The sequence below is a fragment of the Hylobates moloch genome, unplaced genomic scaffold (genome assembly GCF_009828535.3).
Source record: "Hylobates moloch isolate HMO894 unplaced genomic scaffold, HMol_V3 SCAFFOLD_12, whole genome shotgun sequence".
NCBI lineage: Eukaryota > Metazoa > Chordata > Mammalia > Primates > Hylobatidae > Hylobates > Hylobates moloch.
In genome coordinates, this window is record NW_026652287.1 from 51,030,686 (window position 1) to 51,052,223 (window position 21,538).

A 21,538-nucleotide genomic window follows, 5' to 3' on the forward strand; every position below is an offset into this window, starting at 1 on the left:
AATAGAATATGAGGATGTATTAGTGACCGGGGAGCAGGGAAGCCTCTTGTAAAAGTCAGAGAGGCCTCTCTAGGGCAGTGATCTTGAGCTGAGACCTGAAGGAAGAGGAGGAAGTGGCCCGCTGACAGCTGGGGGAACAGCATACCCAGCAGAGGGAACCACATGTGCAAAGGTCCTGAGGTGGGAATGAGCTTGGCATGTTTGAGGAACAGTGAGGAGGCTGCTGTGGCTGGAATAGAGTGAGTGGGAGAGAGGAGGAAGATGAAGGCAAGAAGGTCGGCAGGTAGGAGCCAAGCTACAAGGAACTCAGGGGCTTCGGTGAGGGTGTGGACTTCAGAGCAATGGGGAACCATGGCAGGTGTGTGAGCAGGGGACAGGCATGGTCTCAGTTAAGATTTTCAGAAGCCCTGTGGCTGCTGTGGAGAGCAGGGCAGGAGTGGAGGTGGCAGGAGCCCAGAGTGGAGGCCGGGGAGATGTCTGGTGGTTTCAGCTGGGTTGGTACCAGGGTAGAGCCTCAGATGGAAAAAAGTGGGCACATTCTGGGACTGGGTTGGGGTTGGAGGATGAAATGTGGCCAGGTTTCCATCTCATGCCAAGGCGCTACTGTGAGAGAAGGGAGCACTCATTGTGCTTGGGGAAACCTGGGAAGGCATCCTGGAGGAGGTGCTCTTTGGGCTGTGTCTGGAAGGTCAAGTAGAAGTTTGCCAGCAGATAAGGCTGGGGTCATGTGGGATCTAACTGCTCAAATGCCAGAGGGTCACTGAGCACCCAGAATCTGGGGCAACATGATCAGATTTGTAACCAAGAAAGATCCCTGTAATCCCAGCACTTTGGGAGGCCAAGGTCGGAGGATCACTTGAGGACAGCAGTTCAAGAACAGCCTCAGCAACATGGCAAGACCCTATCTCTGCAAAAGGAAAAAAAAATAGCCAGGCATGGTGACACACGCATGTAGCCCCAGCTACTCAGGAGGCTGAGGTGGGAGGATCACTTGAGGACAGGAGATCGAGGCTGCAGTGAGCTCTGACTGCACTACTGCACTCCAGACTGCTGCGAGACAAAGGGAAACCTTGTCTCTTTTTTTTTTTTTTTTTTTTTGGATACAGGGTCTCACTCTGTCATCCAGGCTACAGTGCAGTGATGCAATCTCAGCTCACTGCAACCTCCACCTCCCAGGCTCAAGTGATTCTTATACCTTAGCCTCCTGGGTAGCTTGGGACTACAGATAGGTGCCTGCCACCATACCCGGCTAATTTTTATTTTATTTATTTATTTTTAAATTGTATTTATTTATTTATTTATTTATTTATTTATTTATTTATTTATTTTGAGATGGAGTCTTGCCTCGTCACTCAGGCTGGAGTGCAGTGGCGCTATCTCGGCTCACTGCAAGTTCCACCTCCCAGGTTCACGCCATTCTCCTGCCTCAGCCTCCCAAGTAGCGGGGACTACAGGCGCCCACCACCATGCCCGGCTAATTTTTTTTGTATTTTTAGTAGAGACGGGGTTTCACCATGTTAGCCAGGATGGTCTCGATCTCCTGACCTTGTGATCCACCCGCCTCGGCCTCCCAAAGTGCTGGGATTACAGGCATCAGCCACTGCACCCGGCCCTATTTATTTATTTATTTATTTATTTATTTATTTTGGAGATGGAGTCTTGCTCTGTCGCCCAGGCTGCAGTGCAATGACGTGATCTCGGCGTACTATAACCTCTGCCTCCCGGGTTGAAGCGATTCTCCTGCCTCCTGCCTCAGCCTCCCGAGTAGCTGGGATTACAGGCATGTGCCACCATACCCGGCTAATTATTTGTATTTTTAGTAGAAACGGGGTTTCACCATGTTGGCCACGCTGCTGTTGTTTTTTTTTTTTTTTTTTTGAGACAGAGTCTCGCTCTGTCGCCCAGGCTGGAATGCAGTGGTGCAATCTCAGCTCACTGCAACCTCCGCCTCCTAGGTTCAAGTGTTTCTCTGCCTCGGGCTCCTGGATAGCTGGGATTACAGGCACCTGCCACCACACCTGGCTAATTTTTGTATTTTTAGTAGAGACGGGGTTTCACCATGTTGGCCAGGCTGGTCTTGAACTCCTGACCTCGTGATACGCCCACCTCGGCCTCCCAAAGTGCTGAGATTACAGGCATGAGCCACCGCACCTGGTTATATTTTTTAAATGTATTATTTATTTTAGTAGAGACGGGGTTTCATCATGTTGCCCAGGCTGATCTTGAATCCCTGAGCTCAGGCAATCAGCCCAGCTTGGCTTCCCAAAGTGCTAGGATTACAGGCGTGAGCCATGGGACCCTGGCTCTTAATAAAAAAAGATTCCCTGTAGGTGGGGGGCTCTGGGGGAGGTTAGACCCCAGTGACAGAGTTCAAGAGGTGCTTTTGAAATAGTCCAGATCAGCTGGACGCGGTGGCTCACGCCTATAATCCCAGCACTTTGGGAGGCCGAGGTGGGCGGATCACGAGGTCAGGAGTTTGAGACCAGCCTGGCCACCACTGTGAAACCCCGTCTCTACTAAAAATACAAACATTAGCCGAGCGTGGTGGTGGGCGCCTGTAATCCCAGCTACTCAGGAGGCTGAGGCAGGAGAATCGCTTGAACCCAGGAGGCGGAGGTTGCAGTAAACGGAGATGGTGCCACTGCACTCCAGCCTGGGCAACAGAGTGAGACTCCCTCTCAAAAAAGCAAACAAAAAACAAAACAAAAAAAAGAAAAAGAAATAGTTCGGGTAATGGTCAGGTCAGTAGCAGCCGTAAGCATTCATGGAGTGCTAGTGCTGAACTTCATGCCACTGGCCTCCAATGAGGCCCTAGCATTGCCCTGCAGAGGAAATGGAGGCTCAGAGTTACTAGTCCCTTGTCCACAATCACTGCCTTCATTCCTGTGGCTGCCACCACAAATGACCATGAGCTGGATGGCTTACGACCATAGAAAGTTGGCCGGGCAGGGTGGCTCACGCCTGTTATCCTAGCACTTTGAGAGGCTAAGGTGGGCAGATCACCTGAGGTCAGGAGTTCGAGACCAGCCTGGCCAACATGGTGAAACCCCGTCTTTACTAAAAATACAAAAATTAGCCGGGCGTGGTGGTGGGTGCCTGTAATCCCAGCTACTCGGGAGGCTGAGGCAGGAGAATCGCTTGAACCCGGGAGGCGGAGATTGCAGAGAGCTGGGATCTCACCACTGCACTCCTGCCTGGGTGACAGGAGCAAAACTCTCTCTCAAAAAAAAAAGAAAAGAAAAACACACAAAAAGTTGTGCTCTCACAGTTCGAGAGGCCAGAAGTCCAAAATCAAGGTGTTGGTGGTGTTGCCTTCCTCTGGAGGCTCTCAGGGGAATCCTTTCCTGCCTCTTCCAGCCTCTGGTGGCTCCTGGTGTTCTTTGGCTGTGTCACCCCCACCTCTGCCTCTGGTTTCACATGACCTTCTCCCTGTTTGTCCATCTGTATCCTCATATGGGCTTCTTATTAAAACAAAAAAAAAACAGTTGTTAGATCAGAGCCGGCCCTAATCTACCATGAGCCCCTCTTCATCAGGTGGGCCGAGGTGGGTAGATCACTTGAGGCCAGGAGTTCAAGACCAACCTGGTCAACATGGTGAAACCCCGTCTCTATTAAAAATATAAAAATTAGCCGGCTGTGGTGGTGCACGTCTGTAATCTCAGCTACTCAGGAGGCTGAGGCAGGAGAATTGCATGAACCCAGGAGGCGGAGGTTGCAGTGAGCCGAGATCGTACCACTGCACTCCAGCGTGGGCAACAGAGTGAGACTCTGACTCAAAAAAAAAAAAAAAACCCAGAAACCAGTTATTAGATCAGAGTCAGAACTAACCCACTATGACCCTCTCTTCATTTAACTACATCTGCAAAAACATTTCCAGGCCAGGCACAGTGGCTCACGCTTATGATCCCAGCACTTTGGGAGGCCGAGGTGGGAGCCTCACTTGAGCCCAGGAATTCAAGAGCAGCCTGGGCAACATAATGAGACCTCGTCTCTACATTTAAAAACAAAAAGAAAAGAAAAAGAAATAGGAGGATCCCTTGAGCCCGAGAGACAGAGGCTGCAATGAGCATGATCGTACCACTGCACTCTAGCCTGGGTGAGAGAGTGAGACCCGGCTTCAAAAACAAAAGAAAAGAAAACAAAACAAAACCTTCTTTTCTTTTCTTTTTTTTTTTTTTTGAGACGGAGTCTCGCTCTGTTGCCCAGGCTGGAGTGCAATGGCACAATCTTGGCTCACTGCAACCTCTTCCTCCTGGGTTCAAGCAATTCTTCTGCCTTAGCACCCCCTAGTAGCTGAGATTACAGGCACATGCTACCATACTCAGGCTCAGCTAATTTTTATATTTTTAGTAGAAACAGGGTTTCGCCATATTGGCTAGGCTGGTCCTGGTCTCGAATTCCTGACCTCAGGTGATCCACCCGCCACGGCCTCCCAAAGTGCTGGGATTATAGGCATGAGCCTGGCCAAAAAAAAAAACCCTATTTTCAAATAAGGTCTGAGGTTCTGGGGAGGACTCAAATTTTGGGGGCATACCATTCAAACCAGTCCACCTGCGTAGAAAGACATTGGGCTTTGGAGTCAAACCTTTGCTCCTCTAGGGGGCTGCCACAGTGAGGAGAGAGGGGTGCCCTGAAGCAAATTTATGGGATCGGTTGGACCCACTGGATGTGGGGGTGGTAGAGAAAGGAGGCTAGAACCTTCTAGCCTGAGCATGAGGAGGGAGGGGCGCTCATGTCTGAATGGACAGGACGGGACAGTCCCAGGGTGGGGCTGCTGGTGGGCATGACAGGGGCTCCCTGACAGCCTTGGATGCTTTTGGGGACTCCTTGCTTATGATGGAACTGCTACCCTGCCTGCCTGTCACCCCCAGGCTCCCACGTCCTCCTCTAGGGCTGAGAACACAGCAGGCAGCCCATGGGGAGGACCGGGGAGGATCAGGCCCAGTCCCTCCCTTCCCATCCTGTGCCCCTTTTTCCTCCGTGTTCTGTCTGCAGGGCCCTTGTGTATTTATCATATCAAAGCCGGTCTTGTCTTCTGGCCTGAAACTGGGAGTTTGGGGGGCTTTGTGTGTCTTTATCACCACAGTGTCCCTGCCTTAGAGTACAAGTCCTGCATACAGGAGGTGCTCAGTAGATGCTGATAGAAGGAATCCCAGGTCCCTGAATCCTGAGAGCTCAGGACAAGCCCTCTGCGACACCTGCCCCAGCTCCCACCCTGGTCTTCCCTCTCCCCTACCTGCCCCTGCAGTTCCCAGGAGCCCGAGGGAGCCAACACTCCAGATCTTGTTTTTGTTTTGTTTTGTTTTGTTTTTGAGATGGTGTCTTGCATTATCGCCCAGGCTGGAGTTCAGTGGCGTGACCTCGACTCACTGCAACCTCTGCCTCCCGGGTTCAAGCGATCTCCTGCCTTAGCCTCCTGAGTAGCTGGGATTATAGCGCCACCACGCCCGGCTAATTTTTTGTATTTTTAGTAGAGATGGGGTTTCACTATGTTGGCCAGGCTGGTCTTGAACTCCTGACCTCATGATCTGCCTGCCTTGGCCTCCCAAAGTGCTGGGATTACAGGCGGAGTAAGCCACTGCACCCGGCTGCCTTTTTTTTTTTTTTTTTTGAGACAGAGTCTCACTCTGTCGCCCAGGCTGTAGTGCAGTGGCACAATCTTGGCTCACTGCAACCTCCACCTCCCAAGTTCAAGCAATTCTCCTGCCTCAGCCTCCCAAGTAGCTGGGATTACAGGTGCCCACCACCACGCCCAGTTAATTTTTTGTATTTTTGGTAGAGACAGGGTTTTGCCATGTTGGCCAGGTTGGTCTCGAACTCCTGACCTCAGGTGATCCGCCCTCTTTGTCCTCCCGAAGTGCTGAGATTATAGGCATGAGCCACCACACCCAGCTCAAATTTCTCTTCTAAGAGACCTCCCCAACCACCCTAACTCAAGTCTACCTGTCCTCATTCTTAGTTCTTTCAACTTTATTGGATCTCTTAATGATACTTTTTTTTTTGAGGTAGGGTCTTGCTTTGTTTCCCAGGCTGGAGGGCAGAGGCATGATCACAGCTCACTGCGGTCTCCACCTCCTGGGCTCAAGTGATCTTCCTGCCTCAGCCGCCCCGAGGAGCTGGGACTACAGGCACATGGCTCCACGCCCAGCTAATTTTTAAAAAAATTTTGTAGAGACGGGGTCTCGCTATGTTGCCTAGGCTGGACAGTACTTTTGTGTATCTAAAATTCTCAGTTTTATTTCCCTTTTTGGAGAGGGTTGTCCCCCTCCTTTAGAAAGCCAGCTTCAAGAGGGGCACGGTTTGTATCTCTCTAGGGTGCTGCATTCCCCAACACCAGGCTCAGAGAAGGGGCTACGTGGATATGTGAGTGAATGAATGAATGAATTAGTGCATGAATGAATGAATCAGTGAATAAATAAATGGCTGAATGAGTGAATATCTTACTCACCCTTGCCATCCTGACACTCACTGGGGCCCAGGTTCCAGCTTCCATCCAGGCAGCCTAGGCTGGGTCCAAGATTTCGGTGGATGCACATGTGGAGGGGTGCTGGGGATGGAGGTGTAGGGAGATGCTCCTGTGGCCAGGCCACTCCCTGCTCAGGCCACTACCTTTGTGTCCCTCAGCTCCTGTGAACATCTTCCAGTTCTCCTGCACCCAGACCCTTAGTCACTGCCCAGAGACCAGAGGCCCAGCCCTCAGGCCCCCTGTGGAGGGGCTTGCTGTCCAGCCACCTCCACCATGCTTGACGTTTGCAGAGGACACAGCCTGTGCACAAGGCAGTTTCCCAGGGCATGAGTCCCGGGGGCGTCTTGGCTGCCTGACAGGCTCACTTGCAGGCTTCTTGGGTCTCTTCCAGCCAACCATGGGCTGGTGAGAGGCTCTGCCTGGAACGGAGACCCAGACGGCCCCCACCAGAAGCCCCACCTCCATCCAACCTTGACTCCCATTCATGCTGCCGACCTTGTCTCTGAGGGGTGGGATTCCAGCAGGTGGCAGGACTGACTAAGGTAGGAGGCAAGGCCGTTGATCACCAGATTGATTGTCCAAGTTCCACTTCTTGATGGGGGTGGTCCCCGATCCCTCAGGGCAGGTGAATGCAAAGGAGAACAAGCAGAGGTCTTTTCAGAGGGAGAAGGTGGGTACAGAGGCGTGGGCAGGGATGCAGGGGATTGGGGCAGTGGAGTGCTGTGGCTGATGTTTTTGTGAATTTCAGGACAGTTACATGTTAGACTTGAATTCAAAAAGCATCTGGCCGGGCACGGTGCCTGTAATCCCAGCACTTTGGGAGTGGATCGCTTGAGATTAGGAGTTCGAGACCAGCCTGGCCAACATGGTGAAACCCCGTCTCTACTAAAATTACAAAAATTAGCAAGGTTTGGTGGTGCACACCTGTACTCCCAGCTACACTGGAAGGCTGAGGCATGAGAATTGCTTGAACCCAGGAGGTGGAGGTTTAGAGGTTGCAATGAATGGAGATCATGCTGCTACACTCCAGCCTGGGTGACAGAGTGAGACTCTGTCTCAAAAGAAAAAAAAAGCGTCTGATGCTACAGCCTGTGCAAGCAGACCAGGGTCAGCCTGTGGGCATGGTATGCTTCTCGTGGCTCAGGGACCCCTGCGAGGGCTGGGTTGAGCTGTCAGGGGCCAGGAGCATTGAATGTGGTTCAGGGATGTGCCCAATCCTGAGGGAGCTGTGGGTGGCTCCAACATTGTGCTTTAGAAAGGGCTCCTGGTGGTCCAGGCAGGGGAACAGCAAGTGCAAAGGCCTGGAGATGGGAACCGTGACAAGGGGAGACTGAGAAGGCTTGGCTGGAGGTCGGAGTGCTGGTGAGTCAGTGGAGAGATGCAAGAGGGGTGGCTGGTTCTCAGGTGTGGCTGAAAACCCGCCCCTTTGGGGTCCCCACGACCCCTTTCTTGCTCTGCAGTGACTCTCAAAGCTGCTTGTGTCTGGTCAGGTCACTCGTGTAACAGTCCCCTGTTACTGATCCTATCTGGCCTTGCCTGGTACCTCTGTGGATCTGACCGGGACCACCCAGGCCTCTATTTCCTGACTGTCACAGCCCTGGGCATTGTCACCACGGCCGGGCCTTGTGCAGAGCAGTCTGGACAGGCTGGGATGAGGAACAGGCTCTCCAGGGGAGGGAACAAAGGTCCTCTCTGAGACTCTGAGCCATCACCTGGCCCCTCTGTGACTCACCGCCACCCTCAGCCCATGCAGCTGTCCCTCATTCACGCGTTCCTTCCTTCCTTCCTTCATTCAGTCCAACTGTTTTCTGAGCTCCGCAGAGGAAACACAGAAGACCAGCCTCCCTCAGGAATAAACACTCAGATGTTCCTGACCTGGGCCCAAGCTCTGGGCTGGGAAGAAAACAGATGGAGGGTGTGGGAGAGAGATAGGGGGTGGGATCTGCTGGCTCCAGGAAGCCCCCAGGCTGGTGAGGGACAGAGCTGAACACAGTCACCTCAAGCTTGGTGGGAACAGGGTGAGGCAGAGGCAGAGGCAGTAAGACTGGAAGAAGAGGAAGGAAGAGCTCCCTACCCACTGGTCCCCAAAGCTCCCTGGAGCCGCCATTAACTTTGAATGAATGAGTCGGCCAAGTTCAGCCTGGGTGCTGGGGGAAGGAGCACTGTTTTGGGGACCCCCAGCCCTGGTGATCCCAAACTCCCTGGGGCTCTGGCTTCCTGTCATCCTGGAAATGGGTGTTGGGGGTTAGGACTGGGTGGCCTGATCCAGACAGGCCTCTTTCCTCCCACAGAAGGTGGCCTCTAACCGAGTGCCCCAGCATGTACGCGGTCCCACCCCTGGAAGTCCCTACACCTGGCTCCCAGGCACCCCCCAACTTGCAATCACCCTAGTCCCCCTCAAGGCTCCCCTATGCAGAGCTAGACCCCGGAGGAGGTCGTTTGAGGGGCAGGCATTGAGTCGCTTTGCAAAGTTGTCTTTCAGCTGATGCTTACGGGGAGGACATTCCCAGGCGTGCAAAGGTTGACAGAGCAGCTGAAGTTTGGGACCTAATTTTGGGGAGGGGGTATAGTTAGGAGGCCCGGAGGGCTGTTGGGGGCGGGAGTTGGAGCTTCACCAAGGTCCTCCCCGTCGCACGGGGCAAGAGGGGGAGTTCGAAGACCAGCCGCATGCTGGGGGATTGCAGGGGGCGCCGGGGAATGTGGGATCTTTAAATATGGGCGGGGCTTGCGGGGTCGTCGAAGGCGGTGCCAACCCGGGCTCGGCCAATCGGCGGCGGCTCCCGCGTCGCACCGCCCCCTTCTCTCCCGGCCCGGGCGGGCGCTCGCCCCCCGCCGGGCCCGTGGACTGGGCGGCGGGGGATGCGCCTGCCGCCACCGCCCCCGGCCCCGCCGCCCCCGGGCCCCGCGCCCGCTCGCTGCTGCCCGCCCCGTCCGCGACCCCGGCTCCGGCCCCCGACCGGGTGTCCGCGGCCGCGCGGGACCCTCTCCCCTCCAGCCTTGTCCGCCCGCTCGGGCCGAGCCCCGCAGGTACAGGGTGGGATGGGTGAGGGTGCGGGAGGATCCAGGGTCTGCAGCTCGGGGCGCCCAAGGAGGGAGGCACGTCTCGGAGGGGGACGCGGTTTGGGGCAGGGGCCAAGAGGGAGGGTCTCCGTGCGGTCCGGAGCCTAGGAGACACAGGAAAGGTGGGGGGAATGAATGCATGTACATTGCCCGAGTGAGTGAGGATCCACGCACCCCCATCCTGGGAGGGGGAGGGTGCAGGGTTCACTTTGGGGGAGGGCAGAGCTGTGAGTCTCCAAACTCCATAGATCGGGTTGGATGTCGGGGAGCTCTCAGGGATGGACAGTGACCCGCAATGACTTGGGAATGGGAGGGAGGTGACCCACCACTGGCCCCTGGATCCAGGGGTTGGGGCACTCAGGGAGGGGTCAGGGAACCGGGTCTTCCAGCTCTCCCCGGACAGAAGTCCCGGACCCAGCTCGGGGCACTGCCCCTGCTGTTCTGGAGGGCTGGCCAGCAGATGGGAATTCCCGAGGCTGGGGTCTGAGCGGAAAGGCTGATGGAGATGCATCAGAATGGAGGGCCCCCGAGGGAGGCAGCCTCCGGGAGAGCAGGCTAATTGCACCCTGCTGGCTGCTGGCAGGCTACTGGCAGGTGGTGATGGGGGGATTGGGCGGGCAGCCAGCGCCTTGCTGCACTGGCTCCTGGGCGGCCCATGGGACGGGAGGGCAGGCAGTGTCTGCCTGCCCTGCAGATCTAGGGCCCTAGGATTATTGGGGGAGGAGAGGGGTGGGGGTGGTGGCGGGAAGGGGGATCCTCGGAGACCTTCCTCAACCTCAGCAGGGACACCCGGACTCTGGCTGCACCCGCTGGGGACCCACAACAGGCCCACATGTCCCAGAAGTTTCTGCTGTGTGCTGATCTGGTTGTGGTACCCGGAAGCCCCTGAGTGTGCATCTGGGGGGCAGGGGCGGTCTGCCTTGGGGATTGAGGGGCAGGGAGCACCTTCTCTTGGTCCAGTTCTGAAGAACAGAAATCAATGGCATCAAGCTCTTACAGCCTGCAAAGCATTTGCCATGCGAGATCTCACTCTGTTCTGGACACCAACCCTTGTAGTGGGGGGGTGGGGGGGAGGCACCATGAGGAATCTTTACAAAGCAGGTGGCTGAGGAATGGGCAGTAACTTGCTCCCTGGCAGGGGTACCTAGGGCCCCTCCTCAGTGGCTGCCTCAACCAACCTGTCATTTGTAAAAATGCTCGCTGGAGGGCCCTGGGGGCCTGGCTGGGATTCTGTCTCTCCCCATGTCCTGTTCGGTGGGGAATCTAAAGACCCATCATCCCTGCTCCCTGCTACCCTCATCCTCTCCTCAAGAGCTCTCTTGGGTCCCCCCAGGCCCACCAGATTCCCCCAGAAGTGTGTGTCTCCAGGGATGGTGTGGAAGTGGGTCTCTTCTCATCCCCCCTACCCCAGGCTTCAGGGAAGGGAGTTCTCATGACCAGACAGAATAGTAAAAGTAAAGCAATATCAAAGACCTTCCAACCCAAATACACCCCGTAGGACGTTTGTTTGTTGTTTGTTAGAAACGGGATATTGCTAGTTGTCCAGGCTGGTCTCGAGCTCCTGGGCTCAAGTGATCTCCTGCCTCGGCCTCCCGAATAGCTGGAACTATAGGTGTATACCTAGCTAATAGAGTGGTATTCCTCACTTGGCAAACCCAGGGCTGTTACCCAGAAAAACATACCCTTTCATGGACATCTAAACCTTGGCTGAGGGTTCCCAGGGGCTCCTGAGTCTCTGGGAATCCCTGAGGGTCCCAGGGACTCCAGTGTTAGGCCCAGATTGCAGTGGGGGAGGGGATGTGTACCCAGGAATGGGGAAGGCCCAGGCACTCATCAGTTCTGTGCTCCAAGCTGGTGGCTTCTCGAGGGTAGGACCAGGCCGGTTCCCCTCCCAGAAAGCAGACCCTGCCACCTGCCATGCCTGGATGGCACTAATTTAGTCCCTGCCTTTCCTGGCTGGATGACCTTGTGCAAAAGGTGCTGAGCTTGTCTGAGCTCTGTCTCCCGTCTGTAAAATGGGAACGGGAATGCCACCTTGCTCACCGGTGGTGATAGGGATTAAATGTGATCATCCTGATCTCAGGCTCAAAGCACAGTAAGAGCCCGGTCCACAGTAACGTGGTGGGTGCCGGGGAAGCCCTCCACCCCTCCACCCCTCCATCCCTCCACCCTCTTGGAAGCCACCTTCCATTTCTCTCCTCCTCCCCACCCCCTCCCTGCCCAGGGCACCTTAGGACGCGGCTGCCAGGCGAGGAGGAACATGGCAGACACACGGCTGAATTTGGCCCATGCGTCGGGTGGCTGAGTCACATCCCCAAATTGCATCTTCATTGGTGCGTTTCGGAAGGTCGTTTGCAGAGGCCCTCGGAGGCCTACACCCCCTCTGGGTTCTGTCTGCCAGGCCACCCGCTTCTCATCCCTGTGCCCCCCATCTCCAGCTGGGGAAGTTTTGCACCCTCAGGGATGCTGGAAGGGGTGCCTGGGTTTTCCTGGGCCCCCTGGAGGAGGACAGGATCTGGGGTCCCTGTGTGCACCCTAGTGCAAGCTCCCAGCCCCACCTGGTAGCCAGCGGATGTTCAGGCGTTAGGCAGGGGTTTGAGCCTTGGAGCAGAAGGCCCACCTAAGTATTTGTGAGGTTAGGAAAAGATCAGGGCCAAGGTCAGCCTCATAAACTGTCAAATGCTGGGCCCACAAGGCCAGGCCTTATAGACTGTGAAGTGCTGGGCCGGCAGGAGGTCAGGCCTGATAAACTGGGAAGTACCAGGCCACATGAGGCTGGGCCTCATAAACTGGGAAGTGCTGGGCCTGCGGGAGGTCAGGCCTTACAAGCTGTGAAGTGCCTGGTCACAGGAAACCACAGCCTGATTGATGTGACGGGTGAGGGTGGGAAGGGGTGGGACAAGTTCTGAGACTCATGAGGTCACCTGACCATTGAAGGAATGATTTTTTTTTTTTTTTTTTGGAGACAGGGTCTCACTCTGTCACCCAGGCTGGAATGCAATGGCATGATCTCGGCTCACTGCAACTTCCACTTCCCAAGTTCAAGTGATTCTTGTGCCTCAGCCTCCCAAGTAGCTGGGATGGCAGGTGCCCACCACCACGCCCGGCTAATTTTTGTATTTTTAGTAGAGACAGGGTTTCACTATGTTGGCCAGGCTGGTCTCAAACTCCTGACCTCAGGTGATCCACCTGCCTCAGTCTCCCAAAGTGCTGGGGTTACAGGCGTGAGCCACTATGCCCAGCCGGTTTTGCCATGTTGGCCAAGCTGATCTTGAACTCCTGACCTCAAGTGATCCACCCACCTCAGCCTCCCAAAGTGCTGGGATTACAGGCATGAGCCACCGCACCCGGCCACGAAGGAATGATTCTTGCACTCCTGTTTGCTGACACCAGTATCTGGAGACACATAGTGAGGGACAGACAGCGTGAAGGGTGCCGGACAAAGGCATAGGTGGTCCTGCAATGTGTGCGGCGGCCAAAGTCACCCATGTCCCACCCAGCAGTGTAGCTCATTTTTTTTTTTTTTTTTGAGACAGAGTTTCACTCTGTTGCCCAGGCTGGAGTACAGTGGCATGATCTCAGCTCACTGCAGCCTCCACCTCCAGGGTTCAAGCGATTCTTCTCCCTCAGCCTCCCAAGTAGCTGGGATTACAGGTGCCCACCACCACATTTGGCTAATTTTTGTAGTTTTAGTAGAGACAGGATTTTGCCATGTTGGCCAGGCTGGCCTCAAACTCCTGACCTCAAGTGATCTGCCCACCTCGGCCTCCCAGAGTGCTGGGATTACAGGCGTGAGCCACCGCGCCCAGCCAGTGTGGCTCATCTTGCTGTGTCCTGGAATGATGATCTGTTAGTCTGTCACCCCCAGTGCTTGTGGCAAGTGTCCTGCCTGTGCACACAGCTGCCCCCCAACCCTTCTCCCAGGTCTGGCACATGGGGGACCCCCATTGCATGCTGTTGTGACCATTTCAAAGGGGATAACACTTGGCCCTCCACCCACCCCTGCCCAGCTTGTTGGGAAAATCTCACAAAGGAGCCAGGTCCAGAATCTTCCTTGCAAGGAGAAGGTGTGTCTTCAGGCAGGTTTGTATTTTTTTTTTTTTTTTTGAGACGGAGTTTTGCTCTTGTTGCCCAGGCTGGAGTGCAATGGCATGATCTCGGCTCACTGCAACCTCCGCCTCCCGGGCTCAAGCGATTCTCCTGTCTCAACCTCCTGAGTAGCTGGGATTACAGGCATGGGCCACCATGCCCGGCTAATTTTTTGTCTTTTTAGTAGAGACAGGGTTTCACCATGTTGGTCAGGCTGGTCTCGAACTCCTGACCTCAGATGATCTGCCCACCTTGGCCTCCCAAAGTGCTGGGATTCCAGGCGTGAGCCACTGTGCCCGGCCCAGGCAGGTTCTTTCACAACATCATGCCACAGTTTCCCCATATGTAAAACTGATCAAATCCCAGGACCCACTTCTTGGCAGTATTAGGATTCAGGAGAACATTTACCTAAAGAATGGAGCCTGGGACCGGGCACAGTGGCTCATGCCTGTAATCCCAACACTTTGGGAGGACGAGGAGGGAGGATCACTGGAGCCCAGGAATTCCAGACCAGCCTGGGCAATGTAGCAAGGCCTGATCTCTACTAGAAATAAAAATAAATCATCTATGGCCGTACCACCCTGAACACGCCTGATCTCATCTGATCTCGGAAAAATAAATCATTAGCTGGGGGTGGTGGCACATACCTGTAGTCCTGGCTACTTGGGAGGCTGAGGTGGGAGGATCGCTTGAGCCCAGGAGTCTGAGGCTGCAGTGAGCTAGGATTGCCCCACTGCACTCCAGCCTGGGCTACAGAGCAGGCAAGGAGTGCAATTTGAGGGTCTGAGATACTGGGCTGGGCAGGGCAGGGGAGAATCTGACAAGTTGGATCCAGAGACTCAGACAGCCTCATCAGTGCTTTGGTGAGCATGATGACTGTGTCACCATCATTGAGGTCCCTGCTCTCACACATGATGCCACAGGACATTGCTCTGTAATCACACAGGGTGCTTTTCAGATAGCCTGGCAGGGAAACAGGCTGGCCTGAGATCATAGAGCCCAGCCAAGCATGTCTTCTGTCTTACAAAGCCCTGCAGAATCGATTCCAGATCTTGGAGTTAAATCCTGCATTGCCACACTAGTCCTGGAATCTGTTTGGAGATTATGGATCCCCTCTTGCCCAGGCAGGAGGGAGCCTCAGGATCTCTGTAGCCACAGCCGGGGTCCCTAATGTCCCATAGGCCACGGTGCAGGAGCCTACAAATGCAGGAGGCACAGTGAGGTGAGGTTAACTCATCCAAGAGTCTGAAGGTTGGAAGAGGATGAGCTCAGATGAAAACCACCTTCTAAGCATACCGTTAGCCGCCCTATCCTCCCAGGCAAGCCCGTTGGTAGATTTCATCTTCCAGTATTCAGCAAGTGTTTCCTGAGTGTCATCTGTTTGCTAGGCATTGTTCTAGGTGCTTGGATACACAAAAAGTCGGCAGGCAAGGGGCTGGTAGGGGGGTGTTCCAGGTAGAGGGCACAGCCTGTGCAAGGGCTCAGAGAAGGATGAACTTGTTGGAATCTGGTGATTGGGAGACCACTGTGGCTGGAGGGATTGGGTCTGGGGAGAGTAAGAAGGACGAGATAGGTGGGAACCAGATACAGAGGGCCCCTTGGCCATAGTGAAGAGTTTGGTGTTTTATTTTATTTGTTTTTGTTTTTTTTAGAGATCGGGTCTTGTTATGTTGTCCAGGCTGGATTTAAACTCCCAGGCTCAAGTGATCCTCCAGTCTCAGCCTCTAAGTAGCTGTGATTACAAGTGTGTACCACTGGGCCCAGCTCTGGAGTTTCTTTGTTCTTTTTCTTTTTTTTGAGACATAGTCTCACTGTGCCACCCAGGCTGGGGTGCAATGGCATGATCTTGGCTCACTACAGCCTCTGCTTCCTGGGTTCAAGAGATCCTTCTGCCTCAGCCTCCCAAGTAGCTGGGACTACAGGCATGCACCACTACGCCTGGCTAATTTTTGTATTTTTAGTAGAGACTGGGTTTCACCATGTTGGCCAGGCCAGTTTCGAACTCCTGACCTCAAGCGGTCCTTCTGCCTTGGCCTCCTAAGTAGCTGCAATTACCAGAGCTGCAGCACCGTGCCCAGCTCTCTGGAGTTGATTTTTTCAATGGGATGGCACTGGGGAGCTGTGGCAGGGCTTTGAACAGGGGAGGGATTCAGGCTGACTCAGATGCTTCTGGGATGATAAACCCACGTGTCAGCACTCTGGGCCACTCCCAAACTTAGAACGTTCTGGGATGGCCGGGATGGTCCTTGCCTTTCTGGTCAGTAAGCTGGACCCTGCTGTGACCATGTCCCTCTGTGCCCTTGCAGGTCAGTGCAGGAGCCCAGCCACTGAGCCATGCCGGGCCCCGGGTGGCCTGCAGCGAGCCCAACCCCTGCACCCAGGTAGTCATGAACAGCCACAGCTACAATGGCAGCGTGGGGCGGCCGCTGGGCAGCGGGCCGGGCGCCCTGGGACGAGACCCTCCGGACCCCGAGGCCGGCCGCCCCCCACAACCCCCGCATAGCCCGGGCCTCCAGGTGGTAGTGGCCAAGAGTGAGCCAGCCCGGCCCTCACCCGGCAGCCCCCGGGGGCAGCCCCAGGACCAGGACGATGACGAGGATGATGAGGAAGATGAGGCCGGCAGGCAGAGAGCCTCAGGGAAGCCTTCAAATGTGGGCCACCGCCTGGGCCACCGGCGGGCGCTCTTCGAGAAGCGGAAGCGCCTCAGCGACTATGCCCTCATTTTTGGCATGTTTGGCATCGTCGTCATGGTGACGGAGACCGAGCTGTCCTGGGGGGTGTATACCAAGGTAGGCGTGGTCCTCCCCCAGGCACTCCAGGGAGGTTCCACCGAGCCTGCCTAGCTTTCTTGACATGGGGTTGGGGGTGGCAGGGCCCCCCAGGAGATAGGGAGTGTTAGGGGGCTCCTGGAGGTGAGGGCTCCCTGGCCTTCTGCATACCCACCTCCGGGAAGGTAGCAGGGAGGCTGCACATGGGGAGGGAAGGTTCCAGCCCATTCCATGGCCAGGTGTCAAGGGGCTGCACCCTGGCTTAAGGCGGAGGGGGGCTTCCCCCCAGGACAGGGGTTCCCCAGAGTGAGCCTGCTCTGGGGAGCAACAGAAGAGCTTCCTCCCCTTCTGAGAGTGAGTGCGTCCAGGTTACAAGCCTGGCTGTGGGTTCCCTCATGCCACCTAGAATGTGTGAGGATGGAGAGAGATCAGGGCTGTATCAGCCTATAAACTGTGAAGTGTTGAGGCTGGATGATGTCCGGCCTTGTGAACTGTGATGTGCTGTGCCCATGTGAAGCCAGGCCTTACAAACTGTGACGTGCTCTCCCCATCTAAGGCCAGGCCTTATAAACTGTGAAGTGCTGTGCCCATGTGAGGCCAGGCCTTATAAACTGTGAAGTTCTGTGCCCAAGTGAGGCCAGGCCTCATAAACTGTGAAGCACTGGACACATCTTGCTGTCAGCCCAGTCCCCAGGAATAAGGACAGGAGAGCACTGCTTCCTGAACACAGCACCTGTTGCACGCCCAGCCCTGATAAGCTGTTTCACACACAGCAGCCCCAGGACTGGGGAACTAGCAGAAATTCGGGGTACAGTAGGAGAAGCCACTGGGAAGAGCCCCATTTGGCTGACTCCCATGCCCGGGAGCCAGGGTAAGGGGATGGGAGGGCCGCCGGCCCACCGCCTCCAGTGTCCATCCGGCTGTGTCCTCTCTCTTTACCAGGAGTCTCTGTACTCATTCGCACTCAAATGCCTCATCAGCCTCTCCACGGCCATCCTGCTGGGTCTCGTTGTCCTCTACCATGCCCGGGAGATCCAGGTCAGTGCTGAATGCTGCAGGAAGCAGCCCCTCTCCTCAAACCCCAGATCCCCCCACACCTGCCCACCTCGGATCCCATCCCCACAAAACATAAAAGGATGAACAATTGGCTTCTGATAGAAAAAAGATCTCCATAAAGACACACAGTTGGGCCGGGCGCGGTGGCTCACGCTTGTAATCCCAGCACTTTGGGAGGCCGAGGCGGGCAGATCATGAGGTCAGGAGATCGAGACCACGGTGAAACCCCGTCTCTACTAAAAATACAAAAAAAAATTAGCCGGGCGTGGTGGTGGGCGCCTGTAGTCCCAGCTACTCGGAGAGGCTGAGGCAGGAGAATGGCGTGAACCCGGGAGGCGGAGCTTGCAGTGAGCCAAGATCGCGCCACTGCACTCCAGCCTGGGCGACAAAAAAAAAAAAAAAAAAAAAAAAAAGACACACAGTTTCCATCATTCTAGATTTCCTTGAAACACACATCTGTGTTTTAATTTTCATTGATTATTTACAAAAAAGAACAGGTAGTGAGAAAGTGAGGAGCTGAGCTGGGACTCTGGGACACATGGGTTGTTTCCAGGCTGGAGTGCAGTGGCATGATCTTGGCTCACTGCAACCTCTGCGTCCTGGGTTCAAGCGATTCTTCTGCCTCAGCCTCCCAAGTAGCTGAGATTACAGGCGCATGGCACCACACCTTGCTAATTTTTGTATTTCTAGTAGAGACTGGGTTTCACCATCTTGGCCAGGCTGGTCTTGAACTCCTGACCTCCAGTGATCCACTCATCTCGGCCTCCCAAAGTGCTAGGATTACAGGTGTCAGCCACTGCTCCTGGCCTATTTGTTTAGTTTTTGAGACAGGGTCTCACTCTGTTGCCCAGGCTGGAGTGCAGTGACGCAGTCATAGCTTTGACCTCTTGTGTTCAAGAGATTTTCCTGCCACAGCCTCCCAAGTAGCTGGGACTACAGCTGCGCACCACCACGCCTGGCTAATTTTTGTATTGTCTTGTCGGTGTCTCGCCATATTGCCCAGGCTGGCCTCAAACTCGTGGGCTCAAGTAATCGGCCCACCTCACTCTCCCAAAGTGTTGGGACTTTATAGGCATGAGCCACCATGCCCGGCTGCACATGCATGTTGATAACAGCACTGTTCAAAGTAGCCAGAAATCACACCTGTGATCCCAGCACTTTGGGAGGCTGAGGCGGGTGGATCACTTGAGGTCAGGAGTTCAAGACCAGCCTGGTCAACATGGTGAAACTCCGTCTCTACAAAAATACAAAAATTAGCCAGGCATGATATCGGGTGCACATAATCCCAGCTACTTGGGAGACTGAGGTGGGAGAATCACTTGAATCTGGGAGGCAGAGGTTGCAGTGAGCTGAGATCGAACCATTGCACTCCAGCCTGGGCAACAGAGCAAGACTCCGTCTCAAAAAACAAAACTACAAAGTAGCCAAAAAGCAGAAACAACGTCCAAATGTCCATCCAGGCATGAATGGATAAATAAAATGTAGTGCACCTGTACAATGGACAATTATTCAACCTTTTTTTTTTTTTTTTTGAGACGGAGTTTCACTCTTGTTGCCCAGGCTGGAGTGCAATGGCACGATCTCCAGCTCACCGCAACTTATGCCTCCTGGATTCAAGCAATTCTCCTGCCTCAGCCTCCCGAGCAGCTGGGATTACAGGCATGTGCCACCATAGCTGGCTAATTTTGTATTTTTAGTAGAGACGGGGTTTCTCCATGTTGGTCAGGGTGGTCTTGAACTCCAAACCTCAGGTGATCCGCCCGCCTCGGCCTCCCAAGGTGCTGGGATTACAGGCGTGAGCCAACGCGCCCAGCATAACCTTTTTTTTTTTTGAGATAGAGTCTCACTCTGTTGCCCAGGCTGGAGTGCAGTGGCGCTATCTTGGCTTACTGCAACTTCTGCCTCCCAGGTTCAAGTGATTCTCCTGCCTCAGTCTCCTGAATGGCTGGGATTACAGGTGCCCGCCACCACGCCTGGCTAATTTTTGTATTTTTAGTACAGATGGGGTTTCACCATATTGGCCAGGCTGGTCTCGAACTCCTGACCTCAGGTGATCCTCCCACCTCGGCTTCCCAAAGTGCTGGGATTACAAGTGTGAGCCACCATGCCTGGCCTATTCAACCTTAACAAAAGAACGAAACACCAAAACAGCAGAAATGTATTGTCTGAAAGTTCTGGAGTATAGAAGTCTGAGATCAAGGTGTTAGCAGGGTTGGTTCCTTCTGAGAGCCATGAGAGAGAATCCGTCCCAGGCCTCTCTCCTAGCTTTTGGTTGCTCCTGGCAATTTTGGGGGTTCTCGGCTTAGGAGATGTGTCACTCCAATCTCTGCCTTGAGGATCACATGATGTTCTTCCTTTGAGAGTGTCTGTGTCCAAATTTCCCCTTTTTAAAATAAGAACACCAGTCATTATTGGATTAGGGCCCACTGTAATTAGATGATTCCACTTTTTTTTTTTGAGACAGAGTTTCGCTCTGTCACCCACACTGGAATGCAGTGGCTTGATCACAGATCACTGCAGCCTCGACATCCTGGGCTTACACAGGTAAGCCCCCAGGTAGCTGGGATTACAAGCACTTGCCACCATGCCCCACTAATTTTTACATTTTTTGCTTTTTTTTGTAGAAAGGGGGTCTTACCGTGTTGGCCAGGCTGGTCTTGAACTCCTGGGCTGAAGCGATCCTCCTGCTTCAGCCTCCCAAAGTGCTGGGATTTCAGGCCTGAGCCACTATGCCTGGCCTGATTCCAGCTTAACTTCATTTTAACTAGCCGACCTCGTTACAATGACCTCATTTAACGAGATGACCTCTATAAAGACCTTATCTCCGTATAAGAGCACATTCAGAGGTACTAGAGGTCAGGATGCCAACATATCTTTTTCAGCAGAACACAAATCAACCTATAACAATTTCTGATACTGAACATGGATGAACCTCAGAAATATGACGCTCAGCAGAAGAACCCAGACATAAAAGGCCACAAATCGCATGCTTCCATTTATGTGAAATTTTCAGAAGATGCAAATCCGCAGAGACAGAAAGGAGATTAGTGGTTGCCGGGGGCTGGGAAAGGAGCGACTGCTAATGGGGACAGGGCTCCCTTTTAGGGTGATGGAAGTGTTCTGAAATTAGATAGAAGAGGTGTACTAAATGCCACTGAATTGTGCACTTTAAATGGGAGGATTGTACGGTTTGTGAATTTCATATATGTATACTTTTTTTTTTGTTATTATTATTATTATTATTTTTTGAGATGGCGTCTTGCTCTGTCACCAAGGCTGGAGTGCAGTGGTGCAATCTCAGCTCATCGCAACCTCTGCCTCCTGGGTTCAAGTGATTCTCCTGCCTCAGCCTCCCAAGTAGCTGGGATTACAGGCACTTGCCACCACACCTGGCCAATTTTTATATTTTTCGTAGAGACGGGGTTTCACCATGTTGGCCAGGCTGGTCTTGAACTCCTGACCTCGTGTTCCACCCGCTTCAGACTTCCAAAGTGCTGGGATTACAGGCATGAGCCACTGCCCAGCCTGTTTTTGTTTTTGTTTTTTAAACACAGGATCTCGTTCTGTCGCCCAGGCTGGAGTACAGTGATGCAGTCAGAGCTCACTGCAGCTTGTACCTCCTGGGATCAAGGAGTCCTTCTGCCTCAGCCTTCCAAGTAGCTGGGACCACAGGCACAGACCACCATGCCCAGCTAAATGTAAAACATTATATATACAGATATATAAAACCATACACATATAAAGGCAGGATTTTCCTATGTTGCCCAGGCTGGTCTTGAATTCCTGGGCTAGAGTGATCCTCCTGCCTCGGCCTCCTAAAGTGTTGGGATTATAGGTGTGAGCCACGGACCCGGCTTTTTTTTTTTTTTTTTTAACTGTAATTCAGGCTGGACACAGTGGCTCACGCCTGTAATCCCAATACTTTGGAAGGCCGAGGCAGGAGGATCACTCGAGCACAGTTCGAGATCACCCTGGGCAACGTGGCAAAACACCATCTCTACACAAAAGTTTTTTCAACAGTTGGCCAGGCATAGTGGTATACATGTGTAGTTCCAGCTACTTGGGAGGTTGAGGTGGGAGGATCACCTGAGCCCAGGGA

At 54.0% G+C, this 21,538-nt stretch overlaps 1 protein-coding gene across 4 annotated transcripts in view; it reads left to right on the forward strand.

The window, feature by feature from the left end:
- Positions 1-21,538, forward strand: part of KCNN1 (potassium calcium-activated channel subfamily N member 1) — a 50,571-nt gene that overhangs the window by 8,025 nt on the left and 21,008 nt on the right. For 2 of the 4 annotated variants that reach the window (XR_009208881.1, XM_058424890.1), the window contains exons 1-3: positions 9,288-9,493; positions 15,922-16,404; positions 17,326-17,421. Coding sequence is in view for 3 of the 4 variants with exons in the window: in XM_058424890.1 (XP_058280873.1) it covers positions 9,326-9,493; positions 15,922-16,404; positions 17,326-17,421 (747 nt within the window). In the remaining variant the exon portion in view is untranslated. Of the gene's footprint in view, positions 1-9,287; positions 9,494-15,267; positions 15,360-15,921; positions 16,405-17,325; positions 17,422-21,538 lie in introns of those variants that run through there. The other 2 variants (XM_058424891.1, XM_058424893.1) reach the window with 2 other exon arrangements.